Genomic DNA, 23,930 nt, shown 5'->3' with positions numbered 1-23,930 from the left:
ATAAATATAACTTTAGTCTTCTTAAACCCTTTACGTCTGTTGAAGATTGAAAAGCAGTGGGTCAGATGCTATAGTGATTCCAGCATAGCTCTTTTATTAACAAAAACCCAACTGAGAACACACGTGGCAAGCCGCAACTATATACACAGAAACTCCACCCCAAAACACATCTCCAGCAATAAACAACCCAATAGAAAAAAAGGCTTTCAGAACCCAATAGAAAAACAGGCTTTCAGAACCCTCATTTGCAATAGAAAAACAGGCTTTCAGAACCCTCATTTGCAAGGGTTTCATTCAAATGGATATTAGCTAATTGGCAGGCTCAGCAAGGGTGGCCACTCTGAGCATAGCTGCAAGGAGCCTCTGAAACAATGGGCTTCATTCAAATGGATATTACCTGTTTGGTTGGCTCAGCAAGGGTGGCCACTCTGACTGTAGCTGCAAGGAGCCTCTGAAACAATGAGCTTCATTCAAATGGATATTACCTGTTTGGTTGGCTCAGCAAGGGTGGCCACTCTGACTGTAGCTGCAAGGAGCCTCTGAAACAATGGGCTTCATTCAAATGGATATCACCTGATTGGTTGGCTCAGCAAGGACGGCCAATCTGAAAGCAGGAGGAGCCTTTCACACGGTGGGTGCTCGCTCAAAGTTCCCATTATACTATACAGATCTTTTCTATTGCTGTGAAGCAATGTTTGTTACAATCTGCTTTTAGAAAAGAGACAACTAAAGGGGGACATGCTAGAGCTTTATAAAATTATGCACAGGGTGAAGAGAGTTGACAAAGAAAATTTTCTCCCTCTCCCAAAATACTAGAACTGGAGGGCATCCAATGAAGCTGATGGACAGTAAATTCAGGATGGACAAAAGGAAATAATTTACACAGAGAATGATTACATTTGTAGAATTCGCTGCCAGAGGTATAGTGATGGCCACAGGAATCAAGAGCTTTAAAGGAGGATTAGATAGATTCAAAGGAGATAGGCCTAATAGTGAATACAACCAGGGTGACTAAAAGGAACCTCCAAGTTCAGAGGCACTAAATCTCTGAATCCCAGAGCCAGGAGGCTACATCAGAGAAAGGTCTCAGCCTCTATGCCCTGTTGTTGGCTCTCCAGAGGAACTGGTTGGTCCCTGTGTGAGACAGGATGCTGGACTAGGTGGACCCTCATGGTCTGATCCAGCAGGGCTCTTCTGATGTTCTTATGGAGGCCTCAGCCTCTCTGCCCTGTTGTCGGCCCTCCAGAGGAACTGGCTGACCACTGTGTGAGACAGGATGCTGGACTAGATGGACCACTGGTCTGATCCAGCAGGGCTCTTCTGATGTTCTTATGGAGGCCTCAGCCTCTCTGCCTTGTTGTTATCCCTCCAGAGGAACTGGTTGGCTGTTGTGTGAGACAGAATGCTGGACTAGATGGACCACTGGTCTGACCCAGCAGGGCTCTTCTGATGTTCTTATGGAGGCCTCAGCCTCTCTGCCCTGTTGTTGTCCCTCCAGAGGAACTGGTTGGCCACTGTGTGAGACAGGATGCTGGACTACATGGACCACTGGTCTGATCCAGCAGCCTCTTCTTATGTTTTTATATGTATGCATCTAATTTAACATGGACCACTGGTCTGATCCAGCAGCCTCTTCTTATGTTCTTATATGTATGCATCCAATTTATGTTAAGCCCTTTACTTGTCCAAAAATTCTGGAATAACAGATGAAGCTTCTCCGGCAGTGATGTGAAAAGGAAAAGCTTCTTTATAATTAATAAAAGTGGGTTTTCCTTTTCACACTGTCAGCTGTACCAGCCTCAAGCAATGGGCAATAATTATATAGTACCTACAAGCTTCCCCATGAGGAAAAAGCAAATTTGAGGCAAGACGACACCTCTTGATTTCAAGTGACTGGAAGAATAATTTGTGAGAAGGGTATCCACTCCAGAATTCAGAGGAGATTTGCATCGCAAGCCCATTGGAGAGAAGCTGTGGCTTAGTGGTAGACCCTCTGCTTGACGTCCAGAAGGTCCCAGGTTCAATCTCCGGCATCTCCAGTCAAAAGGACCCAGCAGTGATTGATGGGAAAGACCTCTTCCTGAGATCATGGAAAGCTACTACCCGTCTGGGTAGACGATACAAACCTGAGCCCACCTCGGTGGGGTAGGGCGGGATATAAATCGAATAAATAAATAAAATATAAAAAACCTCAACGGACTGATGGCCTGATTCAATATAAGGTGGCTTCATATGTCTACTGTCTAACTTTCCAGCATTTCTGCTTCTTTTGCACTGGGGAATAGTTGGGGATGAAGAAGATATTGGATTTGTATCCCACCCTCCACTCCAAATTTCAGAGTCTTAGAGCGGCTCACAATCTCCTTTATCTTCCTCCCCCACAACAGGCACCCTGTAAGGTGGGTAGGACAACCTCTGACAGAGCTATGGCTGACCTAAGGCCATTCCAGCGGGTGCAGGTAGAGGAGTGAGGAATCAAACCCGGTTCTCCCAGATAAGAATCTGCACTTAACCACTACACCAAACTGGATCCAGTGCTAAATTTCTAATGATGGGAAAGGAGGTAGATTTCCACCAGTCTGCTACAGACCTTTGACTCGCCCGTCAAACTGATCCTGGAGGTCCCCAACCCACAGAACCACTATTTTGAAGAGCATTTGGGGCAACACCAAGATGGCGGGAGCACAGAGTTGGAATTCTAGCAGGAGCTCCTTTGCATATTAGGCCACACACCCCTGATGTAGCCAATCCTCCTGGAGCTTACAGCAGGCCCTGTACTCAGAGCCCTGTAAGCTCTTGGACGATTGGCTACATCAGGGGTGTGTGACCTCATATGCAAAGGAGCTCCTGCTAGAATTCCACCCTGGCAGGAGGCAAGAATGATCCATTCATCTAACAGAAATCCATTCAAATGGAAATGACGAATGGTTTCAACCGTAAGTCATGTACTCTGAAGTAATACATTGACTCCTCTGCCTTCCTGTTTCACAGCCTTCTTGTGAAGATAGAACAGAGCCCATTAAGAATTCACTGTGTTTTGCTTTGAGGTGAGAAGGGCCATGGCTCAGGGGTACAGCATCTGCTTGGCATGCAGAAGGTCCCAGGTTCAATCCCTGGTGTCTCCAGTTAAAAGGGCCAGGCAGTAGGTGGTATGAAAACCTCAATGGCTCATTGGTAGAACATCTGCTTGGCATGCAGACAGTTTCAGGTCCAATCCCTGGCATTTCCAGGTAAAATGGAAGCAGGTAGTAGGTGATGTGAAAGACTTGTTACCCTGAGACCCTGGAGAGCCACAGGAGGTGGTGGCAGCTACAAGCATAGACGGCTTCAAGAGGGGATTGGATAAGCATATGGAGCAGAGGTCCATCAGTGGCTATTAGCCACAGGGTATAGATGGAACTCCGTCTGGGGCAAGATGGTCTGTATTCTCTTGGTGGTTGGGGGACAACAGTGGGAGGGCTTCTGCAGTTCTGGCCCCACTGGTGGACCTCCTGGCGGCACTTTTTTTTTTTTGCCACGTGTGACAGAGTGTTGAACTGGATAAGAACATAAGAGAAACCATGTTGGATCAGGCCAATGGTCCACCCAGTCCAACACTCTGTGTCACACAGTGGCCAAAAAAACCCAGGTGCCATCAGGAGATCCATCAGTGGGGCCAGGACACTAGACTCCATCCCACTGTGCCCCCCCCCCACACCAAGAATACAGAGCATCACTGCCCCAGACAGAGAGTTCCATCAGTACCCTGTGGCTAATAGGCACTCATGAACCTCTGTTCTTAAGAACATAAGAGAAGCCATGTTGGATCAGACCAATGGCCCATCCAGTCCAACACTCTGTGTCACATAAGAACATAAGAGAAGCCATGTCGGATCAGGCCAATGGCCCATCCAGTCCAACAATCTGTGTCACATAAGAACATAAGAGAAGCATGTTGGATCAGGCCAATGGCCCATCCAGTCCAACACTCTGTGTCACATAAGAACATAAGAGAAGCCATGTTGGATCAGGCCAATGGCCCATCCAGTCCAACACTCTGTGTCACATAAGAACATAAGAGAAGCCCTGTTGGATCAGGCCAATGGCCCATCCAGTCCAACACTCTTGTGTCACACAGTGGCCAAAAAAACCAGGTGTGATCAGGAGGTCCATCGGTGGGACCAGGAGACTAGAAGCCCTTCCACAGTTGCCCACCCCACTAGTGCCAGGAACACAGAGCATCACTGCCTCAGATAGAGAGTTCCATCAATACCCTGTGGCTAATAGCCACTGATGGGCCATTGGCCTGATCCAACATGGCTTTTCTTATGTTCTTATGCCAGTCAATACTGACTTCTATGGACAAAGAGTCTGATTCGGTATAAGGCAGCTTCTTCTGAAATAGAAGAAGGAGGAGGAGAAGAAGAAGGTGATGGTGATGATGATGATATTGGATTTATAAACCCACCCTCCATTCCGAATCTCAAAGTCTCAGAGCAGCTCACAATCTCCTTTCCCTTCCTCCCCCACAACAGTCACCCTGTGAGGTGGGTGGGGCTGGAGAGGGCTCTCGCAGCAGCTGCCCTTTCAAGGACAACCTCTGCCAGAGCTATGGCTGACCCAAGAGCATTCCAGCAGCTGCATCTGGAGAACTGGGGAATCAAACCCGGTTCTCCCAATTAAGAGTTCGCCCACTTAACCACTACACCGGACTGGCAAAGACTGTGACACATCTGTGATAGGGTGTCACCACAAACAACTGGGCTGTTATTATTCTTTTTTGTTGTTCTTGGTTTTTTTTTTTTTTAAATCAAACCAATGTTTGGGAAGATTTTGCTCAGGATGTCTTGTCAGCAATCGCCGTGGAAAATTAATTCAGTCGGAGGTCTCAAAAAGGGAAGGCAAGGAACACTGCTCCCTAGGTAGGCAGTTGGGTGAGATGACAATACAAATTATCCCATCATGTGGCTGCGAAAGGTCACCATTTACTTCAGGACAGCAGTTTCCTGCCTGTTTAATGCCCAGCCGCCGAGGGATTACACTGTCAATAGCAATCAGGGTGGATAATCGGGGCAGTTTAAAGGTCGTAAACACTTCAGCGGAATGGACTGCACTGCGAAGACAAAGTGGCGGCCGCATCAAGTCATATTTGCGGTAATGAGCTTGGTTTCAACCAAATCGCCTCTTAAATGGGACAAACGGCTCGTCACAAAGGCGTCTTGATTGTAGGGGGCGGGGGGGAGCCTTGACTCGTTTTTTTTTTTTAAGCATTCATTATGCTAACGTGATTAGGGAACAGAAAGACAACACAAAGCCTCCTGCCCGGGCGTCGAACCTCATGCAACCTTTCCACCTCCTTCTTGATGTGCTCAGGGCTTCTTTTTTTTTTAATAGCAGGAGCTCCTTTGCATATTAGGCCACGCCCCCTGATGTAGCCAATCCTCCTGGAGCTTATAGCAAGCCCTGTACTAAGAGCCCTGTAAGCTCCAGGAGGATTGGCTACATCAGGGGTGTGTGGCCTAATAGGCAAAGGAGGTCCTGCTAGAATTCCTTACAGGGCTCTTCTCACAGGGCCTGCTGTCAGCTCCAGGAGGATTGGCTGCATCAGGGGTGTGTGGCCTAATAGGCAAAGGAGGTCCTGCTAGAATTCCTTACAGGGCTCTTCTCACAGGGCCTGCTGTCAGCTCCAGGAGGATTGGCTACATCAGGGGGTGTGGCCTAATAGGCAAAGGAGGTCCTGCTAGAATTCCTTACAGGGCTCTTCTCACAGGGCCTGCTGTAAGCTCCAGGAGGACTGGCTACATCAGGGGTGTGTGGCCTAATATGCAAAGGAGCTCTTGCTAGAATTCCACCCCTCCTCCTTTGAATATTAGGCCACACCCCCTTGATGCAGCCAATCCTCCTGGAGCTTATAGCAGGCCCTGTACGAAGAGCCCTGTAAGCCAGTGGTGTAGAACTCATTTGTTATGAGGGCCAGATCTGACATAAATAAGTCCTCGTCAGGCCAGGCCGTGTGTGCCATAAGATGTAATGCTACGTAGCAGAGATATAAAACATGCTTAAAATATTAGCACATTAATCTTAAAAATGCTTTCTTTGTATCTCTCCCATGGGATCCAGGGAACTGGGCAAAGGAAGCTCTGGCTCTTTCCTTCCTTCCCCAGGGGACCAGGAGGGGGAGGAGCCTCAGCCAATAGAAAGAAGAGAGGCTTGGCTCAGTAGCTGTCCCGTGCAATTGAGAGAGCCTGGCAAAGCAAGCTCCCCCTTCCTCCCCAACAGAGGAGCCTCAGCCAATGGAGAAAACAGAGGTTTTGCTCCGTAGCTACTGTGCGATTGAGCGAACCTGGCAAAGCAAGCTGTGATGCAGAAGGAAGCAAGAGAGAGGGAGAAGGAAGCACACAACGGTCAGTTGCTTGGGGCCCGATAGGAGGCCTCTGGGGGCCTGATTCGGCCCTTGTGTGGCCTAATATGCAAATAGGGTTGCCAATCCCCAGGTGGGGGCAGGGGATCCCCCAGTATGGAGGCCCTCCCCCTGGTTCAAGGTCATCAGAAAGTGGAGTGGGGAGGAAAATGTCTGCTGGGCACTCCATTATACCCTAAGCAGAACAATTCCCATCTGTTATGATGGAGAATTGATCTGCGGGTATCTGGGGCTCTGGGGAAGCTGTTTTTTTTAGACAGAGGCACCAAATATGCAGAACTGGATGGTGCCTCTCCTCAAAATACCTGCCAAGTTTCAAAAAGATTGAACAAGGGAGTCCAATTCTATGAGCCCCCAAAGAAGGTGCCCCTATCCTTCATTAATTCCAAAGGAAGGAAGGCATTTAAATGTGAGGGCCAGAACGCCCTTGGAGTTCAATCATGCTTGTCACACCCTTGCTCCTGGCTCTACCCCCTAAGTCCCCAGAGTGGCTCACAATCTTCTTTATCTTCCTCCCCCACAACAGACACCCTGTGAGGTGGGTGGGGCTGGAGAGGGCTCTCACAGCAGCTGCCCTTTCAAGGACAACCTCTGCCAGAGCTATAGATGACCCAAGGCCATTCCAGCAGGTGCAAGTGGAGGAGTGGGGAATCAAACCGGGTTCTCCCAAATAAGAGTCCGCACCCTTCACCACCACACCAAACTGGCTCTCCCAGTTTGTACCCAGGATTTCTCATGTGAACTTTGGAATGAACCTTGGACTTTAAAAAAAGAAATACTCTGGCAAGAATTCAGAGACTTATAACTTGTGTAGTATGTACTTGGAACCTGGACTTGATTATCAGAAGTTTTTTGTGACATGGAGATTGAATCTGATGTACTGCATCTGGAATTATGCACTTTGTCGAAGTTATATGTTCCTGTGAACTCTGTATGTGTTATTTTATAATTACTATATGAGATTTGCAGCTCCATGAATGATGAATTATTTGGGCACTATTACAGTAATTTGTTTTTGGATTAGGCGCCACCTGGAGGTTGGCAGCCTTACTGCACTGAGCACCTACTTTTCAGTCTCTTCTGGCGCAGCGAGAGCATTTCGTAGAGTTCCCGTTCCACCAACCCATCACCTTCGTCTTCATCCAGCCATTTCCCACAGGGGAACGTCTGCTCAATGCCAGTAAATGGGCAATACACTGTCACCTAGTGGGGGGAGGAGGAAAATAATCCAGCTCAATAAATAAACCAAATTTACTATTATCCGTTTCCCCAGAGAGAGAGACAGAGACAGACAGACAGAGGGGGGGTGAGAGAGAGAGACAGAGACAGACAGACAGAGGGGGAGAGACAGAGACAGACAGACAGAGGGAGAGAGACAGAGACAGACAGACAGAGGGGGAGAGAGAGAGACAGACAGAGAGAGAAGTTAAGAACAGCAGACTCTGATCTGGAGAGCCAGGTTTGATTCCCCATTTCTCCTCCACATGCAGCTAGCTGGGTGACCTTGGGTCAGCCACAGGCCTCCCAGAGCTCTCTCACCCACCCCCACCCGCCTGCAAGGTGCTTCTTGTGGGGAGAGGAAGATGATTGTAAGCAACTCTGGGAATCCTTAAAGTAGAGGGGGGAAAGGTAAAGGTAGTCCCCTGTGCAATCAACAGTCATTTTCGACTCTGGGGTAACGTCGCATTACGTTTTCACGGCAGACTTTTTTACGGGGTGGTTTGCCATTGCCTTCCCCAGTCATCTACATTTTCCCCCCAGCAAGCTGGGGACTCCTTTTACCAACCTCGGAAGGATGGAAGGCTGAGTCAACCTCAAGCTGGCTACCTGAACCCAGCTTCCGCCGGGATCAAATTCAGGTCATGAGCAGAGAGTTCGGACTGCAGCACTGCAGCTTTACCACTCTGCACCCTGGGGCTGCTACCAAAGTAGAGAAAAGCAGGGTATAAAAAATCAACTCTTCTTCTTCTTCAACTATTGTTTGTTTGTTTCTGCCCTCGCAAGGGTCACCAAGGCTGGTAACAATTTAAAACATACATGATAAAATCAAACTTTAAAATCACCCCCCTCCCAACACACATCATTAAAACAAATTACAAACAGTTAAAATATATAAAAAGACAGCAGCAATTTCCGGTTGGAGGGCTGGGGGGAGGCACACCACCGCAAGACACTGTTTTCTTAACGTAACCTGATCTACTTAATAGTAGGCCTTATGTTGCACATAGACGAAGTCCCCATCTTCCCAATCAAAGGACTTCCCAAACAACAGAGGTGCAGAAGAGCTGATGTGCAGATCTCTTTTATTGTTTTTCCACATTAATATGGGAAGGAAAACAGCCCTTTACACCCCCTTCCTTCGTTCTCCTTCAACTTTCCTTTACAAAACATCATCATTTTATTCCTTCCTGTAAACAAAGGAAATTCATTTGATTGGCTAAGTTCTCGCTTCTGGCAATTTGTGGTATCCGATTGGCTTCAAGAAACCCGTCTCTCTCAGGATGGAGTAATTCCTTAGGGAGTTCTTAGTTCTCTACTCCCAATCTCCCATCTTCCTGGCATCTAGCATCTGCACAGAACTTAGGTGTTCCTTTAAAATTGTGCAGATGGCTTGGTTCCAGAGAATGTGCCGGTAAATACAATCTCCACTGCATGGGCGTGATGGTTTCTTCAGGTTAGGGGGTCCTTCCTGAAGTAGGGAGAAAAGCTTTCCTTAACAACGGATGCTAACCAAACTTTGATAATGTTGTCTTGCTAGAGAAATGTGCTTTGTGATATGCTTCCTTTCATATCTATTATGCTTAGCAAGGATTCTTGTTCTTTTGTTTCCCAGACTTTGGGCCTAGAATCCATAGGAAAGGTACTATACACTTGAAGGCAAGTTCTGCAAACATAATACTTTAAAGGTAATAGTTTTAAAGGTACCAGTAGTGCGAGGTGGGTTAATGCAAATGAGTTCTATGATCAGGATTAATGGAAATCTATCTGACACTCTGTCCATGCTCAAGTGCAAATCCGAATTTACATTCTACACCAGGGGTGGGCCAACGGTAGCTCTCCAGATTTTGTTTTGCCTACAACTCCCATCAGCCCCAGCAAGCATGGCCAATGGCTGGAACTGATGGGAGTTGTAGGCAAAAAAAACATCTGGAGAGTTACCGTTGGCCACCCCTGTTCTACACTTACCAGAAGTGACAAAGGGTAGCTCTAGGAATCTCCAGAAACTGGTAAAACCATAAAGTTCTGAGGAATTCCTTGAGCTACCCCAGAAGTGACAAGGGGTAACTTCAGAAATGGCAAGAAACTCTATGGTTTCCAGTAATTCCTACAGCTACTGTTTTGTCACTTCTGGTGAGAACATACGGTGAGTACATAGGCGGTATTTAAAAAAAAGAAAACTGCTGCCTCTCCAAGCAGAATGTCACGGGCTGGGCGCAAGCGAGAGAGCAAAGTCCAAAGAGAGCCAGTTTGGTGTAGTGGTTAAGTGTGCATGAAGTCCCCCCCCCCCAGCAGTCTGCTCTCTTCTGGTGGGTTGGGGGCCTTCCAGAGCGTGGGATCCCCCATCCCCAACAAGACATTGGCAGCCCTAAGTCCAAGCCAGTGGGCACAACCATTGTGAATGCACAGTATAGAGAAGTGATCATGAGTCCAATTCCACAAATCCAGCCTGTATTAAAGGGATTTCTTTGTCCTCCAGGATTTTAGAAGAATTGCAGATTTATACCCCACCCTCCTCTCTGAATCAGAGACTCAGAGTGGCTCACCATCTCCTTTATCTCCTTCTCCCACAACAGACACCCTGTGAGGTGGGTGGAGCTGAGAGGGCTCTCACAGCAGCTGCCCTTTCAAGGACAATGCCTAGGAGAGCTATGGCTGACCTAAGGTCATTCCAGCAGGTGCAAGTGGAGGAATGGGGAAATCAAACCAGGTTCTCCCAAATAAGAGTCTGCATGCTTAACCACCACACCAAACTGGCTCTCTATACTCTGAATCTCAGAGTCTCAGAGCCATCACAACCTCCTCTACCTCCCCCCTCCCACAAGAGACACCCTGTGAAGTAGGTGGGGCTGAGTTTCAAGGACAACTCCTGTGGAAGCTATGGCTGACCCAAGGCCATTCCAGCAGGTGCAAGTGCAGGACTGGGGAATCGAACCCGGTTCTCCCAGATAAGAGTCCACAACCACTACACCAAACTGGCTCTCAAGAAGAGGGGGGAGTGTGGGATATAAATCCAGTATCATACTGGATTTATATCCCACACTCCACTCCGAATCTCAGAGTTTCAGAGTGCCTCACAATCTCCTTTACCTTCTTCCCCCACAACAGACACCCTGTGAGGTAGGTGGGCCTGAGAGAGCTCTCAACAGAAGCTGCCCTTTCAAGGACAACTCCTACGAGAGCTATGGCTGACCTAAGGCCATTCCAGCAGGTGCAAGTGGAGGAGTGGGGAATGGTTCTCCCAGATAAGAGTCCGCGCACTTAACCACTACACCAAACTGGCTCTCTTTAGCATCCTTATTTGTAATCCTTGTAATGACCTTCTAAGGTAGACCTCAGAGTCGATGCTGGAAAGTTTTGTCTCTTCTACAACTAAGTATTGCAAACCTCCTGGAGCAGCCTGGAGATCTCCCAGATTTCCAACAGATCTTCAAACTACAGAAATCAGCTCCCATGGAAAACTTGGCTGCTTTGGAGGGTGGATTCACTTGACAGATCTCAAATCTGATCCAAAGGCTTCACGCTCAAAGCAAAAGTTTACAATCACTGTGATTATGCCAATTCCATGTGAAACTATAGCGATTCAAGTTTTCCAGAGCGGAGGCATTAGACTGAACCAAATACTTTTGAAGTCTTCAACTGAAACAAAAACCGTGCATAAATTGCAAATACGATTAGGATTAGAATATGAAAATTTAAAAGTATTCAGATCTGGCTCTAAGGGAGTTTTAAAACAATCTTAAGGCTGTACTTTTTTGTATATACTTACAAGAAAATAAATCCAGTTGTACGCAGTGGGAATTCCTTGCAACTAAATAGCAAAAAGATTAGCCTGACCGCTAGTACAGTTTTAAGGCACGAATGTTGTGTTGGCTTGCCAATTCAATAGTGATTATTTCAAAGCTTATTGGGGGGGGGGGGGGTTGTAATACCTTTAAATCCAACAACACGACTGAGAATGTTGAAACAATAACCAAACAGATTAGCACAAAATCCAGTAAGATTTTCCGTTGTGCTCCCAAATCAGGGCCAAACTAGATGATAAAGCGACACATGTTGGGTCAGATTTAAGTACTGGCAGGAGCTTTAACACTGGGGATATGGGAGGGGGCTCAGGGTTGTGTGAGCTGCGACATCCAAGGCTTTTCTTGTAGAAATAGAAGGAACTCATTTGCAGAGCAGGCCACACCCCCTGACATCACCATTGTTTTGCACAGGGCTTTTTGGTGGGAAAAGTCCAGCAGGAATTCATTTGCATATCGCACAACCCCTGATGCTAAGCCAGTCAGAACTGTGTTCCTGCTAATAAGAAATGCTCTTCTCACAGGGCCTACTGTGAGAATTACTGTGAGGATTACTGAAGGAGGATAGGGAAATGGCTGAGAAGCTAAATGAAGTTTTTGCCTCCGTCTTCACTGTGGAAGACGAGGACTTTTTGCCCGCCCCAGAACCACTAATTTTGGAAGCGGTGTTGAAAGACCTGCGTCAGATTGAGGTGACAAAAGAGGAGGTCCTACAACTGATAGACAAATTAAAAACTAATAAGTCACCGGGTCCGGATGGCATACATCCGAGAGTTCTGAAAGAACTCAAAGTTGAACTTGTGGATCTTCTAACAAAAATCTGTAATCTTTCATTGAAATCTGCCTCCGTTCCTGAGGATTGGAAGGTAGCAAATGTCACCCCATCTTTAAAAAGGGTTCCAGAGGAGATCCGGGAAATTACAGGCCAGTCAGTCTGACCGGGAAAGTTGGTAGAAACCATTATCAAGGACAGAATGAGTAGGCACATTGATGAACACGGGTTATTGAGGAAGACTCAGCATGGGTTCTGCAAGGGAAGATCTTGCCTCACTAACCTGTTACATTTCTTTGAGGGGGTGAACAAACATGTGGACAAAGGAGACCCGATAGACGTTGTTTACCTTGACTTCCAGAAAGCTTTTGATAAAGTTCCTCATCAAAGGCTCCTTAGAAAGCTTGAGAGTCATGGAGTAAAAGGACAGGTCCTCTTGTGGATCAAAAACTGGCTGAGTAATAGGAAGCAGAGAGTGAGTATAAATGGGCAGTCTTCGTAGTGGAGGACGGTAAGCAGTGGGGTGCCGCAGGGCTCGGTACTGGGTCCCATGCTCTTTAACTTGTTCATAAATGATTTAGAGTTGGGAGTGAGCAGTGAAGTGGCCAAGTTTACGGATGACACTAAATTGTTCAGGGTGGTGAGAACCAGAGAGGATTGTGAGGAACTCCAAAGGGACCTGTTGAGGCTGGGTGAGTGGGCGTCAACGTGGCAGATGCGGTTCAATGTGGCCAAGTGCAAAGTAATGCACATTGGGGCCAAGAATCCCAGCTACAAATACAAGTTGATGGGGTGTGAACTGGCAGAGACTGACCAAGAGAGAGATCTTGGGGTCGTGGTAGATAACTCACTGAAAATGTCAAGACAGTGTGCGTTTGCAATAAAAAAGGCCAACGCCATGCTGGGAATTATTAGGAAGGGAATTGAAAACAAATCAGCCAGTATCATAATGCCCATGTATAAATCGATGGTGCAGTCTCATTTGGAGTACTGTGTGCAGTTCTGGTCGCTGCACCTCAAAAAGGATATTATAGCATTGGAGAAAGTCCAGAAAAGGGCAACTAGAATGATTAAAGGGCTGGAACACTTTCCCTATGAAGAAAGGTTGAAATGCTTGGGACTCTTTAGCTTGGAGAAACGTCGACTGTGGGGTGACATGATAGAGGTTTACAAGATAATGCATGGGATGGAGAAAGTAGAGAAAGAAGTACTTTTCTCCCTTTCTCACAATACAAGAACTCATGGGCATTCGATGAAATTGCTGAGCAGACAGGTTAAAACGGATAAAAGGAAGTACTTCTTCACCCAAAGGGTGATTAACATGTGGAGTTCACTGCCACAGGAGGTGGTGGCGGCCACAAGTATGGCCACCTTCAAGAGGGGTTTAGATAAAAATATGGAGCATAGGTCCATCAGTGGCTATTAGCCACAGTGTGTGTGTATATACAAAAATTTTTGCCACTGTGTGACACAGAGTGTTGGACTGGATGGGCTGTTGGCCTGATCCAACATGGCTTCTCTTATGTTCTTATGTTCTTAAGCTCTTGGAGGACTGGCTACATCAGGGGTGTGTGGCCTAATATGCAAAGGAGCTCTTGCTACAAAGAAAAGCCCTGATTATAGGCCATACATTCTTGATGTAGCCAATCCTCTAAGAGCTTACAGGGCTCTTCTTACAGGGCTTACTGTAAGCTCCAGGAGGATTGGCTGCATCAGGGGTGTGTGGCCTAATAGGCAAAGGAGGTCCTGCTAGAATTCCTTACAGGGCTCTTCTCACAGGGCCTGCTGTAAGCTCCAGGAGGATTGGCTACATCAGGGGAGTGTGGCCTAATAGGCAAAGGAGGTCCTGCTAGAATTCCTTACCGGGCGCTTCTCACAGGGCCTGCTGTAAGCTCCAGGAGGATTGGCTACATCAGGAGGGTGTGGCCTAATAGGCAAAGAGGTCCTGCTAGAATTCCTTACAGGGCTCTTCTCACAGGGACTACTGTAAGCTCCAGGAGGACTGGCTACATCAGGGGTGTGTGGCCTAATAGGCAAAGGAGGTCCTGCTAGAATTCCTTACAGGGCTCTTAGTACAGGGTCTGCTGTGAGCTCCAGGAGGATTGGCTACATCAGGGGTGTGTGGCCTAATATGCAAAGGAGCTCCTGCTACAAAGAAAAGCCCTGGCTATACATACATCTGTGGGTTTCTTTGGAGTTTCCAAGAAGCCAGATGTTTTTTTCTGCTCTCTTCTTAAATAATATTGGATTGCCCCTTTGGCGTGTAGAAGAGACTTGAAGGGAACTTCTGGCTGTTCAGCATTTTCCTGTTCGTTTCACTGCAGTCCAGAGGGATGGTTAAGCGCTGACGTGGAGCCCAAACCACCATGTCAAAACCACTGATTTATGCAACCAGAATTTCTTGCACCAATCTGCTGCCCCTCTTAGCTCTCTTTCTCTCCCTCCTTTTCCTACAGGCTGAATCAAATCATGACACACACCCCCTGGGATTTTTTTTCCCAGTTGGCTTGGCATCGGGAGGTGTGGCCTAATATACAAATAAGTTCCTGCTGGGCTTTTTCTACAAAAAAAGCCCTCATGAACCCCAGAAGAAGAAGAAGACTGCAGATTTATACCCCACCCTTCTTTCTGAATCAGAGACTCAGAGCGGCTCACAATCTCCTATAACTTCTCCCCATCGGTGAGGTAGTGGGGCAGAGAGGGGTCTCACAGCAGCTTCCCTTTCAAGGACAACTCCTGCAAGAGCTATGGCTGACCCAAGGCCATTCCAGCAGGTGCAAGTGGAGGAGTGGGGAATCAAACCCGGTTCTCACAGATAAGAGTCCACGCACTTAACCGCTACACAAAACTGGCTCGAAGAAGAAGAAGACTACAGATTTATACCCCATCCTTCTCTCTGAATCAGAGACTCAGAGCGGCTCACAATCGCCTATATCTTCTCCCCACCTGTGAGGTGGGTGGGGCTGAGAGGGCTTTCACAGCAGCTGCCCTTTCAAGGACAACTTCTGCAAGAGCTATGGCTGACCCAAGGCCATTCCAGCAGTTGCAAGTGAAGGAGTGGGGAATCAAACCCGGTTCTCCCAGATAAGAGTCCGCACACTTAACCACTACACCAAGCTGCCCTTTCAAATACAACCTCACAAGAGCCATGGCTGACCCAAGGCCATTCCAGCAGCTGCAAGTGAAGGAGTGGGGAATCAAACCCGGTTCTCCCAGATAAGAGTCCGCACACTTAACCACTACACCAAGCTGCCCTTTCAAAGACAACCTCTACAAGAGCCATGGCTGACCCAAGGCCATTCCAGCAGTTGCAAGTGAAGGAGTGGGGAATCAAACCCGGTTCTACCAGATAAGAGTCCGTACACTTAAGCACTACACCAAGCTGCCCTTTCAAAGACAACCTCTACGAGAGCCATGGCTGACCCAAGGCCACTCCAGCAGCTGCAAGTGGAGGAGTGGGGAATCAAACCCGGTTCTCCCAGATAAGAGTCCGCACACTTAACCACTACACCAAGCTGCCCTTTCAAAGACAACCTCTACGAGAGCCATGGCTGACCCAAGGCCATTCCAGCAGCTGCAAGTGGAGGAGTGGGGAATCAAACCCGGGTCTCCCAGATAAGAATCCACGACCTCAGAAGGATGGAAGGCTGAGTCAACCTGGAGCTGGCTACTTGAACCCAGCTTCCACCGAGATCGAACTCAGGTCACGAGCAGAGAGCTCAGACCGCAGTACTGCAGCTTTATCACTCTACGTCACGGGGCTCTGTTCTGCTTAACTCCATGGGTGCATTTATACAACGCGGAGAGTCACGGAAGGCCTGTTGATCTAACACTGATCTTTCGCACGTGGCTGGGGCGTTGCGATATATATTAGGAAAAATTAGATTCACAGGATAATAACAATGATGATGGTGATGGTTTTATATCCTGGCCTCCACTCCAAATCTCAGAGTCTCAGAGTGGCTCACAATCTCCTTTACCTTCCTCTCCCACAACTGACACCCTGTGAGGTGGGCGGGGGGCTGAGAGGACTCTCACAGCAGCTGCCCATTCAAGGACAACCTTTGCCAGAGCTATGGCTGACCCAAGGCCCTTCCAGCAGGAGCAAGTGGAGGAGTGGGGAATCAAACCCGGTTCTCCCAGATAAGAGTCTGCACAAGAAGAAGAAGACTGCAGATTTATACCCTGTCCTTCTCTCTGAATCAAAGACTCAGAGTGGCTTACAATCTCCTATATCTTCTCCCCCCACAAGAGACACCCTGTGAGGTGGGTGGGGCTGAGAGGGCTCTCACAGCGGCTGCCCTTTCAAGGACAGAGACTCAGAGTCGCTCACAATCTCCTATATCTTCTCCCCCCACAAGAGACACCCTGTGAGGTGGGTGGGGCTGAGAGGGCTCTCAAAGCAGCTGCCCTTTCAAGGACAACACCTATGAGAGCTATGGTTAACCCAAGGCCATTCCAGCAGGTGCAAGGGGAAGAGTGGGGAATCAAATCCAATTCTCCCAGATAAGAGTCTGCGCACTTCACCACTGCACCAAACTGGATGCTCATATTGACCCAGCGGCCTCATCATTGAAATAAGAGCAGCATTTGCAAAAGCACCAAGGTCACTCAGTTCGGGCAGCTAATGGGAAAACGACCCGACAGCTGTTCCAAGCTGTGAAGCGACCTGTTCTCACCTTCTCGCAGTACCAGCCAGAGCTGACGCCGCAGTTGTCGTGCCCAATGGAGACACGGCTCAAGGGGCTGAGAAGAGCAGCGATCTCGATGTTGAAGAGGTCCGTCCTGGCACGCTCGAACTCGCCTCCCTCCAGGAAAACCTTCCCGCTGTTTTTCAGCCCTTTGGAGCCGTGCATGACGATGTGGATCTTGGAGTTGGTCCCGGCCCCTCTGACGTCCCCAGTCATAACGGCAACGTTGTAAACCATCCCTGAAGGGCACCAGTTGTGTTAGATTCAGAGCCTGCAACAAGCTACTACTACTCATTACATGGCACTTTTTACCTTGTACAAAAAGTTTATTGTTGTGCTAGAAGACCAAAGAGAAGACAGGTTAAAACGGATAAAAGGAAGTACTTCTTCACCCAAAGGGTGATTAACATGTGGAATTCACTGCCACAGGAGGTGGTGGCAGCCACAAGTATAGCCACCTTCAAGAGGGGTTTAGATAAAAATATGGAGCACAGGTCCATCAGTGGCTATTAGCCACAGTGTGTGTGTATATATAAAATTTTTTGCCACTGTGTGACACAGAGTGTTGGACTGGATGGGCCGTTGGCCTGATCCAACATGGCTTCTCTTATGTTCTTAAGTGACACAGAGTGTTGGACTGGATGGGCCATTGGCCTGATCCAGCAGGGCTTCTCTTATGTTCTTATGTGGCACAGAGGGTTGGACTGGATGGGCCATTGGCCTGATCCAACAGGGCTTCTCTTATGTTCTTATGTGACACAGAGTGTTGGACTGGATGGGCCTTTGGCCTGATCCAACATGGCTTCTCTTATGTTCTTATGTGACACAGAGTGTTGGGCTGGATGGGCCACTGGCCTGATCCAACATGGCTTCTCTTATGTTCTTATGTGACACAGAGTGTTGGGCTGGATGGGCCACTGAAGAAGAACAAGAAGAAGAATTGCAGATTTTTACCCCGCCCTTCTCTCTGAATCAGAGACTCAGAGCGGCTTACAATCTCCTGTATCTTCTCCCCCCACAACAGTCACCCTGTGAGGTGGGTGGGGCTGAGAGGGCTCTCACAGCAGCTGCCCTTTCAAGGACAACCTCTGCCAGAGCTATGGCTGACCCAAGGCCATTCCAGCAGGTGCAAGTGGAGGAGTGGGGAATCAAACCCGGTTCTCCCAGATAAGTGTCCGCACACTTAACCACTACACCAAACTGGCTCTCTGATCCAACAGGGCTTCTCTTATGTTCTTATGTGACACAGAGTGTTGGACTGGATGGGCCATTGGCCTGATCCAACATGGCTTCTCTTGTGTTCTTATGTGACACAGAGTGTTGGACTGGATGGGCCACTGGCCTGATCCAACAGGGCTTCTCTTATGTTCTTATGTGACACAGAGTGTTGGACTGGATGGGCCGTTGGCCTGATCCAACATGGCTTCTCTTATGTTCTTATGTGACACAGAGTGTTGGACTGGATGGGCCACTGGCCTGATCCAACAGGGCTTCTCTTATGTTCTTATGTGACACAGAGTGTTGGGCTGGATGGGCCACTGGCCTGATCCAACATGGCTTCTCTTATGTTCTTATGTGACACAGAGTGTTGGACTGGATGGGCCACTGGCCTGATCCAACAGGGCTTCTCTTATGTTCTTATGTGACACAGAGTGTTGGGCTGGATGGGCCACTGGCCTGATCCAACATGGCTTCTCTTATGTTCTTATGTGACACAGAGTGTTGGGCTGGATGGGCCACTGGCCTGATCCAACATGGCTTCTCTTATGTTCTTATGTGACACAGAGTGTTGGGCTGGATGGGCCACTGGCCTGATCCAACAGGGCTTCTCTTATGTTCTTATGTGACACAGAGTGTTGGGCTGGATGGGCCACTGGCCTGATCCAACATGGCTTCTCTTATGTTCTTATGTGACACAGAGTGCTGGACTGGATGGGCCACTGGCCTGATCCAACATGGCTTCTCTTATGTTCTTATGTGACACAGAGTGTTGGGCTGGATGGGCCACTGGCCTGATCCAACATGGCTTCTCTTATGTTCTTATGTGACACAGAGTGCTGGACTGGATGGGCCACTGGCCTGATCCAACAGGGCTTCTCTTATGTTCTTATGTGACACAGAGTGTTGGGCTGGATGGGCCACTGGCCTGATCCAACATGGCTTCTCTTATGTTCTTATGTGACACAGAGTGTTGGACTGGATGGGCCACTGCCCTGATCCAACATGGCTTCTCTTATGTTCTTATGTGACACAGAGTGTTGGACTGGATGGGCCACTGGCCTGATCCAACATGGCTTCTCTTATGTTCTTATGTGACACAGAGTGTTGGACTGGATGGGCCACTGGCCTGATCCAACATGGCTTCTCTTATGTTCTTATGTGACACAGAGTGCTGGACTGGATGGGCCACTGGCCTGATCCAACAGGGCTTCTCTTATGTTCTTATGTGACACAGAGTGTTGGGCTGGATGGGCCACTGGCCTGATCCAACATGGCTTCTCTTATGTTCTTATGTGACACAGAGTGTTGGACTGGATGGGCCACTGGCCTGATCCAACATGGCTTCTCTTATGTTCTTATGTGACACAGAGTGTTGGACTAAATGGGCCACTGGCCTGATCCAACATGGCTTCTCTTATGTTCTTATGTGACACAGAGTGTTGGACTGGATGGGCCACTGGCCTGATCCAACATGGCTTCTCTTATGTTCTTATGTGACACAGAGTGCTGGACTGGATGGGCCACTGGCCTGATCCAACAGGGCTTCTCTTATGTTCTTATGTGACACAGAGTGTTGGGCTGGATGGGCCACTGGCCTGATCCAACATGGCTTCTCTTATGTTCTTATGTGACACAGAGTGTTGGACTGGATGGGCCACTGGCCTGATCCAACATGGCTTCTCTTATGTTCTTATGTGACACAGAGTGCTGGACTGGATGGGCCACTGGCCTGATCCAACAGGGCTTCTCTTATGTTCTTATGTGACACAGAGTGTTGGGCTGGATGGGCCACTGGCCTGATCCAACATGGCTTCTCTTATGTTCTTATGTGACACAGAGTGTTGGACTGGATGGGCCACTGGCCTGATCCAACATGGCTTCTCTTATGTTCTTATGTGACACAGAGTGTTGGACTGGATGGGCCACTGGCCTGATCCAACATGGCTTCTCTTATGTTCTTATGTGACACAGAGTGTTGGACTGGATGGGCCACTGGCCTGATCCAACATGGCTTCTCTTATGTTCTTATGTGACACAGAGTGCTGGACTGGATGGGCCACTGGCCTGATCCAACAGGGCTTCTCTTATGTTCTTATGTGACACAGAGTGTTGGGCTGGATGGGCCACTGGCCTGATCCAACATGGCTTCTCTTATGTTCTTATGTGACACAGAGTGTTGGACTGGATGGGCCAGTGGCCTGATCCAACATGGCTTCTCTTATGTTCTTATGTGACACAGAGTGTTGGGCTGGATGGGCCACTGGCCTGATCCAACATGGCTTCTCTTATGTTCTTATGTGACACAGAGTGTTGGACTGGATGGGCCACTGGCCTGATCCAACATGGCTTCTCTTATGTTCTTATGTGACACAGAGTGTTGGACTGGATGGGCCACTGGCCTGATCCAACATGGCTTCTCTTATGTTCTTATGTGACACAGAGTGCTGGACTGGATGGGCCACTGGCCTGATCCAACATGGCTTCTCTTATGTTCTTATGTGACACAGAGTGCTGGGCTGGATGGGCCACTGGCCTGATCCAACATGGCTTCTCTTATGTTCTTATGTGACACAGAGTGTTGGGCTGGATGGGCCACTGGCCTGATCCAACATGGCTTCTCTTATGTTCTTATGTGACACAGAGTGTTGGGCTGGATGGGCCACTGGCCTGATCCAACATGGCTTCTCTTATGTTCTTATGTGACACAGAGTGTTGGACTGGATGGGCCACTGGCCTGATCCAACATGGCTTCTCTTATGTTCTTATGTGACACAGAGTGTTGGACTGGATGGGCCACTGGCCTGATCCAACATGGCTTCTCTTATGTTCTTATGTGACACAGAGTGTTGGACTGGATGGGCCATTGGCCTGATCCAACAGGGCTTCTCTTATGTTCTTATGTGACACAGAGTGTTGGGCTGGATGGGCCACTGGCCTGATCCAACATGGCTTCTCTTATGTTCTTATGTGACACAGAGTGTTGGGCTGGATGGGCCACTGGCCTGATCCAACATGGCTTCTCTTATGTTCTTATGCGACACAGAGTGTTGGACTGGATGGGCCACTGGCCTGATCCAACATGGCTTCTCTTATGTTCTTATGCGACACAGAGTGTTGGACTGGATGGGCCACTGGCCTGATCCAACAGGGCTTCTCTTATGTTCTTATGTGACACAGAGTGTTGGACTGGATGGGCCATTGGCCTGATCCAACAGGGCTTCTCTTATGTTCTTATGTGACACAGAGTGTTGGGCTGGATGGGCCACTGGCCTGATCCAACATGGCTTCTCTTATGTTCTTATGTGACACAGAGTGTTGGGCTGGATGGGCCATTGGCCTGATCCAACATGGCTTCTCTTATGTTCTTATGTGACACAGAGTGTTGGACTGGATGGGCCATTGGCCTGATCCAACAGGGCTTCTCTTATGTTCTTATGTGACACAGAGTGTTGGGCTGGATGGGCCACTGGCCTGATCCAACATGGCTTCTCTTATGTTCTTATGTGACACAGAGTGTTGGGCTGGATGGGCCACTGGCCTGATCCAACATGGCTTCTCTTATGTTCTTATGTGACACAGAGTGTTGGGCTGGATGGGCCATTGGCCTGATCCAACATGGCTTCTCTTATGTTCTTATGTGACACAGAGTGTTGGACTGGATGGGCCATTGGCCTGATCCAACAGGGCTTCTCTTATGTTCTTATGTGACACAGAGTGTTGGGCTGGATGGGCCACTGGCCTGATCCAACATGGCTTCTCTTATGTTCTTATGTGACACAGAGTGTTGGGCTGGATGGGCCACTGGCCTGATCCAACAGGGCTTCTCTTATGTGACACAGAGTGTTGGACTGGATGGGCCATTGGCCTGATCCAACAGGGCTTCTCTTATGTTCTTATGTGACACAGAGTGTTGGACTGGATGGGCCATTGGCCTGATCCAACAGGGCTTCTCTTATGTTCTTATATGACACAGAGTGTTGGACTGGATGGGCCGTTGGCCTGATCCAACATGGCTTCTCTTATGTTCTTATGTGACACAGAGTGTTGGACTGGATGGGCCATTGGCCTGATCCAACAGGGCTTCTCTTATGTTCTTATGTGACACAGAGTGTTGGACTGGATGGGCCATTGGCCTGATCCAACATGGCTTCTCTTATGTTCTTATGTGACACAGAGTGTTGGACTGGATGGGCCGTTGGCCTGATCCAACAGGGCTTCTCTTATGTTCTTATGTGACACAGAGTGTTGGACTGGATGGGCCATTGGCCTGATCCAACAGGGCTTCTCTTATGTTCTTATGTGACACAGAGTGTTGGACTGGATGGGCCAGTGGCCTGATCCAACAGGGCTTCTCTTATGTTCTTATGTGACACAGAGTGTTGGACTGGATGGGCCACTGGCCTGATCCAACAGGGCTTCTCTTATGTTCTTATGTGACACAGAGTGTTGGACTGGATGGGCCACTGGCCTGATCCAACAGGGCTTCTCTTATGTTCTTATGTGACACAGAGTGTTGGACTGGATGGGCCACTGGCCTGATCCAACATGGCTTCTCTTATGTTCTTATGTGACACAGAGTGTTGGACTGGATGGGCCATTGGCCTGATCCAACATGGCTTCTCTTATGTTCTTATGTGACACAGAGTGTTGGACTGGATGGGCCGTTGGCCTGATCCAACAGGGCTTCTCTTATGTTCTTATGTGACACAGAGTGTTGGACTGGATGGGCCATTGGCCTGATCCAACAGGGCTTCTCTTATGTTCTTATGTGACACAGAGTGTTGGACTGGATGGGCCATTGGCCTGATCCAACAGGGCTTCTCTTATGTTCTTATGTGACACAGAGTGTTGGACTGGATGGGCCACTGGCCTGATCCAACAGGGCTTCTCTTATGTTCTTATGTGACACAGAGTGTTGGACTGGATGGGCCACTGGCCTGATCCAACAGGGCTTCTCTTATGTTCTTATGTGACACAGAGTGTTGGACTGGATGGGCCACTGGCCTGATCCAACATGGCTTCTCTTATGTTCTTATGTGACACAGAGTGTTGGACTGGATGGGCCGTTGGCCTGATCCAACATGGCTTCTCTTATGTTCTTACTTACACGGGTGTTCCCGCCGGGCTCCTTGGAGCCATAAGGCAGAGGTGTCAAACTCATTTGTTACAAGGGCCGGATCTGACATAAATGAGACCTTGAGGGGCCGAGTCTTGTTGGGTTGGGCCGGGCCATGTTGAGGCGGGCCATGTGTGTATTTAAGATTAGGAAGCAGAGATATAAATTTTATAAAGAACACAAACAATATACATATATTTTTTTAAAAAATTAAAACATGCTTAAACTGTTAGCACTCACTGGTTTTAAGGATGTTTTCTTTGTATTTCTCCCATGGGATCTGGGCAAAGGAAGCTCTGGCTCTTTCCCTCCCTCCCCAAGGGACCAGGAGGGGGCGGAAGAAGATGAAGAAGAAGATATTGGATTTATATCCCGCCCTCCACTCCGAAGAGTCTCAGAGCGGCTCACAATCTCCTTTCCCTTCCTCCCCCACAACAGACACCCTGTGAGGTGGGTGGGGCTGGAGAGGGCTCTCACAGCAGCTGCCCTTTCAAGGACAACCTCTGCCAGAGCTATGGCTGACCCAAGGCCATGCTAGCAGGTGCAAGTGGAGGAGTGGGGAATCAAACCCGGTTCTCCCAGATAAGAGTCCGCACACTTAACCACTACACCAAACCGGCTCTCCTCAGGAGCCTCAGCCAATAGAGGAAGTGGTAAAAGATTGTATGGTTAAACTGGCACAAAGCATTGGCTATAATATAAAACTTGA

General features: G+C 48.5%; 1 protein-coding gene across 1 annotated transcript in view; it reads right to left on the bottom strand.

Annotated features, from left to right (window-relative positions):
* LOXHD1 (lipoxygenase homology PLAT domains 1) overlaps positions 1-23,930 on the bottom strand; it is a 320,016-nt gene that overhangs the window by 208,246 nt on the left and 87,840 nt on the right. Inside the window, exons 8-9 of the mRNA XM_060236607.1 lie at positions 16,873-17,123; positions 7,468-7,603 (exon numbers count right to left, since the gene is read on the bottom strand). Of these exons, the coding sequence (XP_060092590.1) occupies positions 7,468-7,603; positions 16,873-17,123 (387 nt within the window). The remainder of the gene's footprint in view (positions 1-7,467; positions 7,604-16,872; positions 17,124-23,930) is intronic.

Source organism: Heteronotia binoei, chromosome 4 (genome assembly GCF_032191835.1).
Source record: "Heteronotia binoei isolate CCM8104 ecotype False Entrance Well chromosome 4, APGP_CSIRO_Hbin_v1, whole genome shotgun sequence".
Taxonomy (NCBI): Eukaryota; Metazoa; Chordata; class Lepidosauria; order Squamata; family Gekkonidae; genus Heteronotia; species Heteronotia binoei.
The sequence above is the reverse complement of the archived record's forward strand: the minus strand, read 5'-3'. Positions and strand labels throughout refer to the sequence as shown.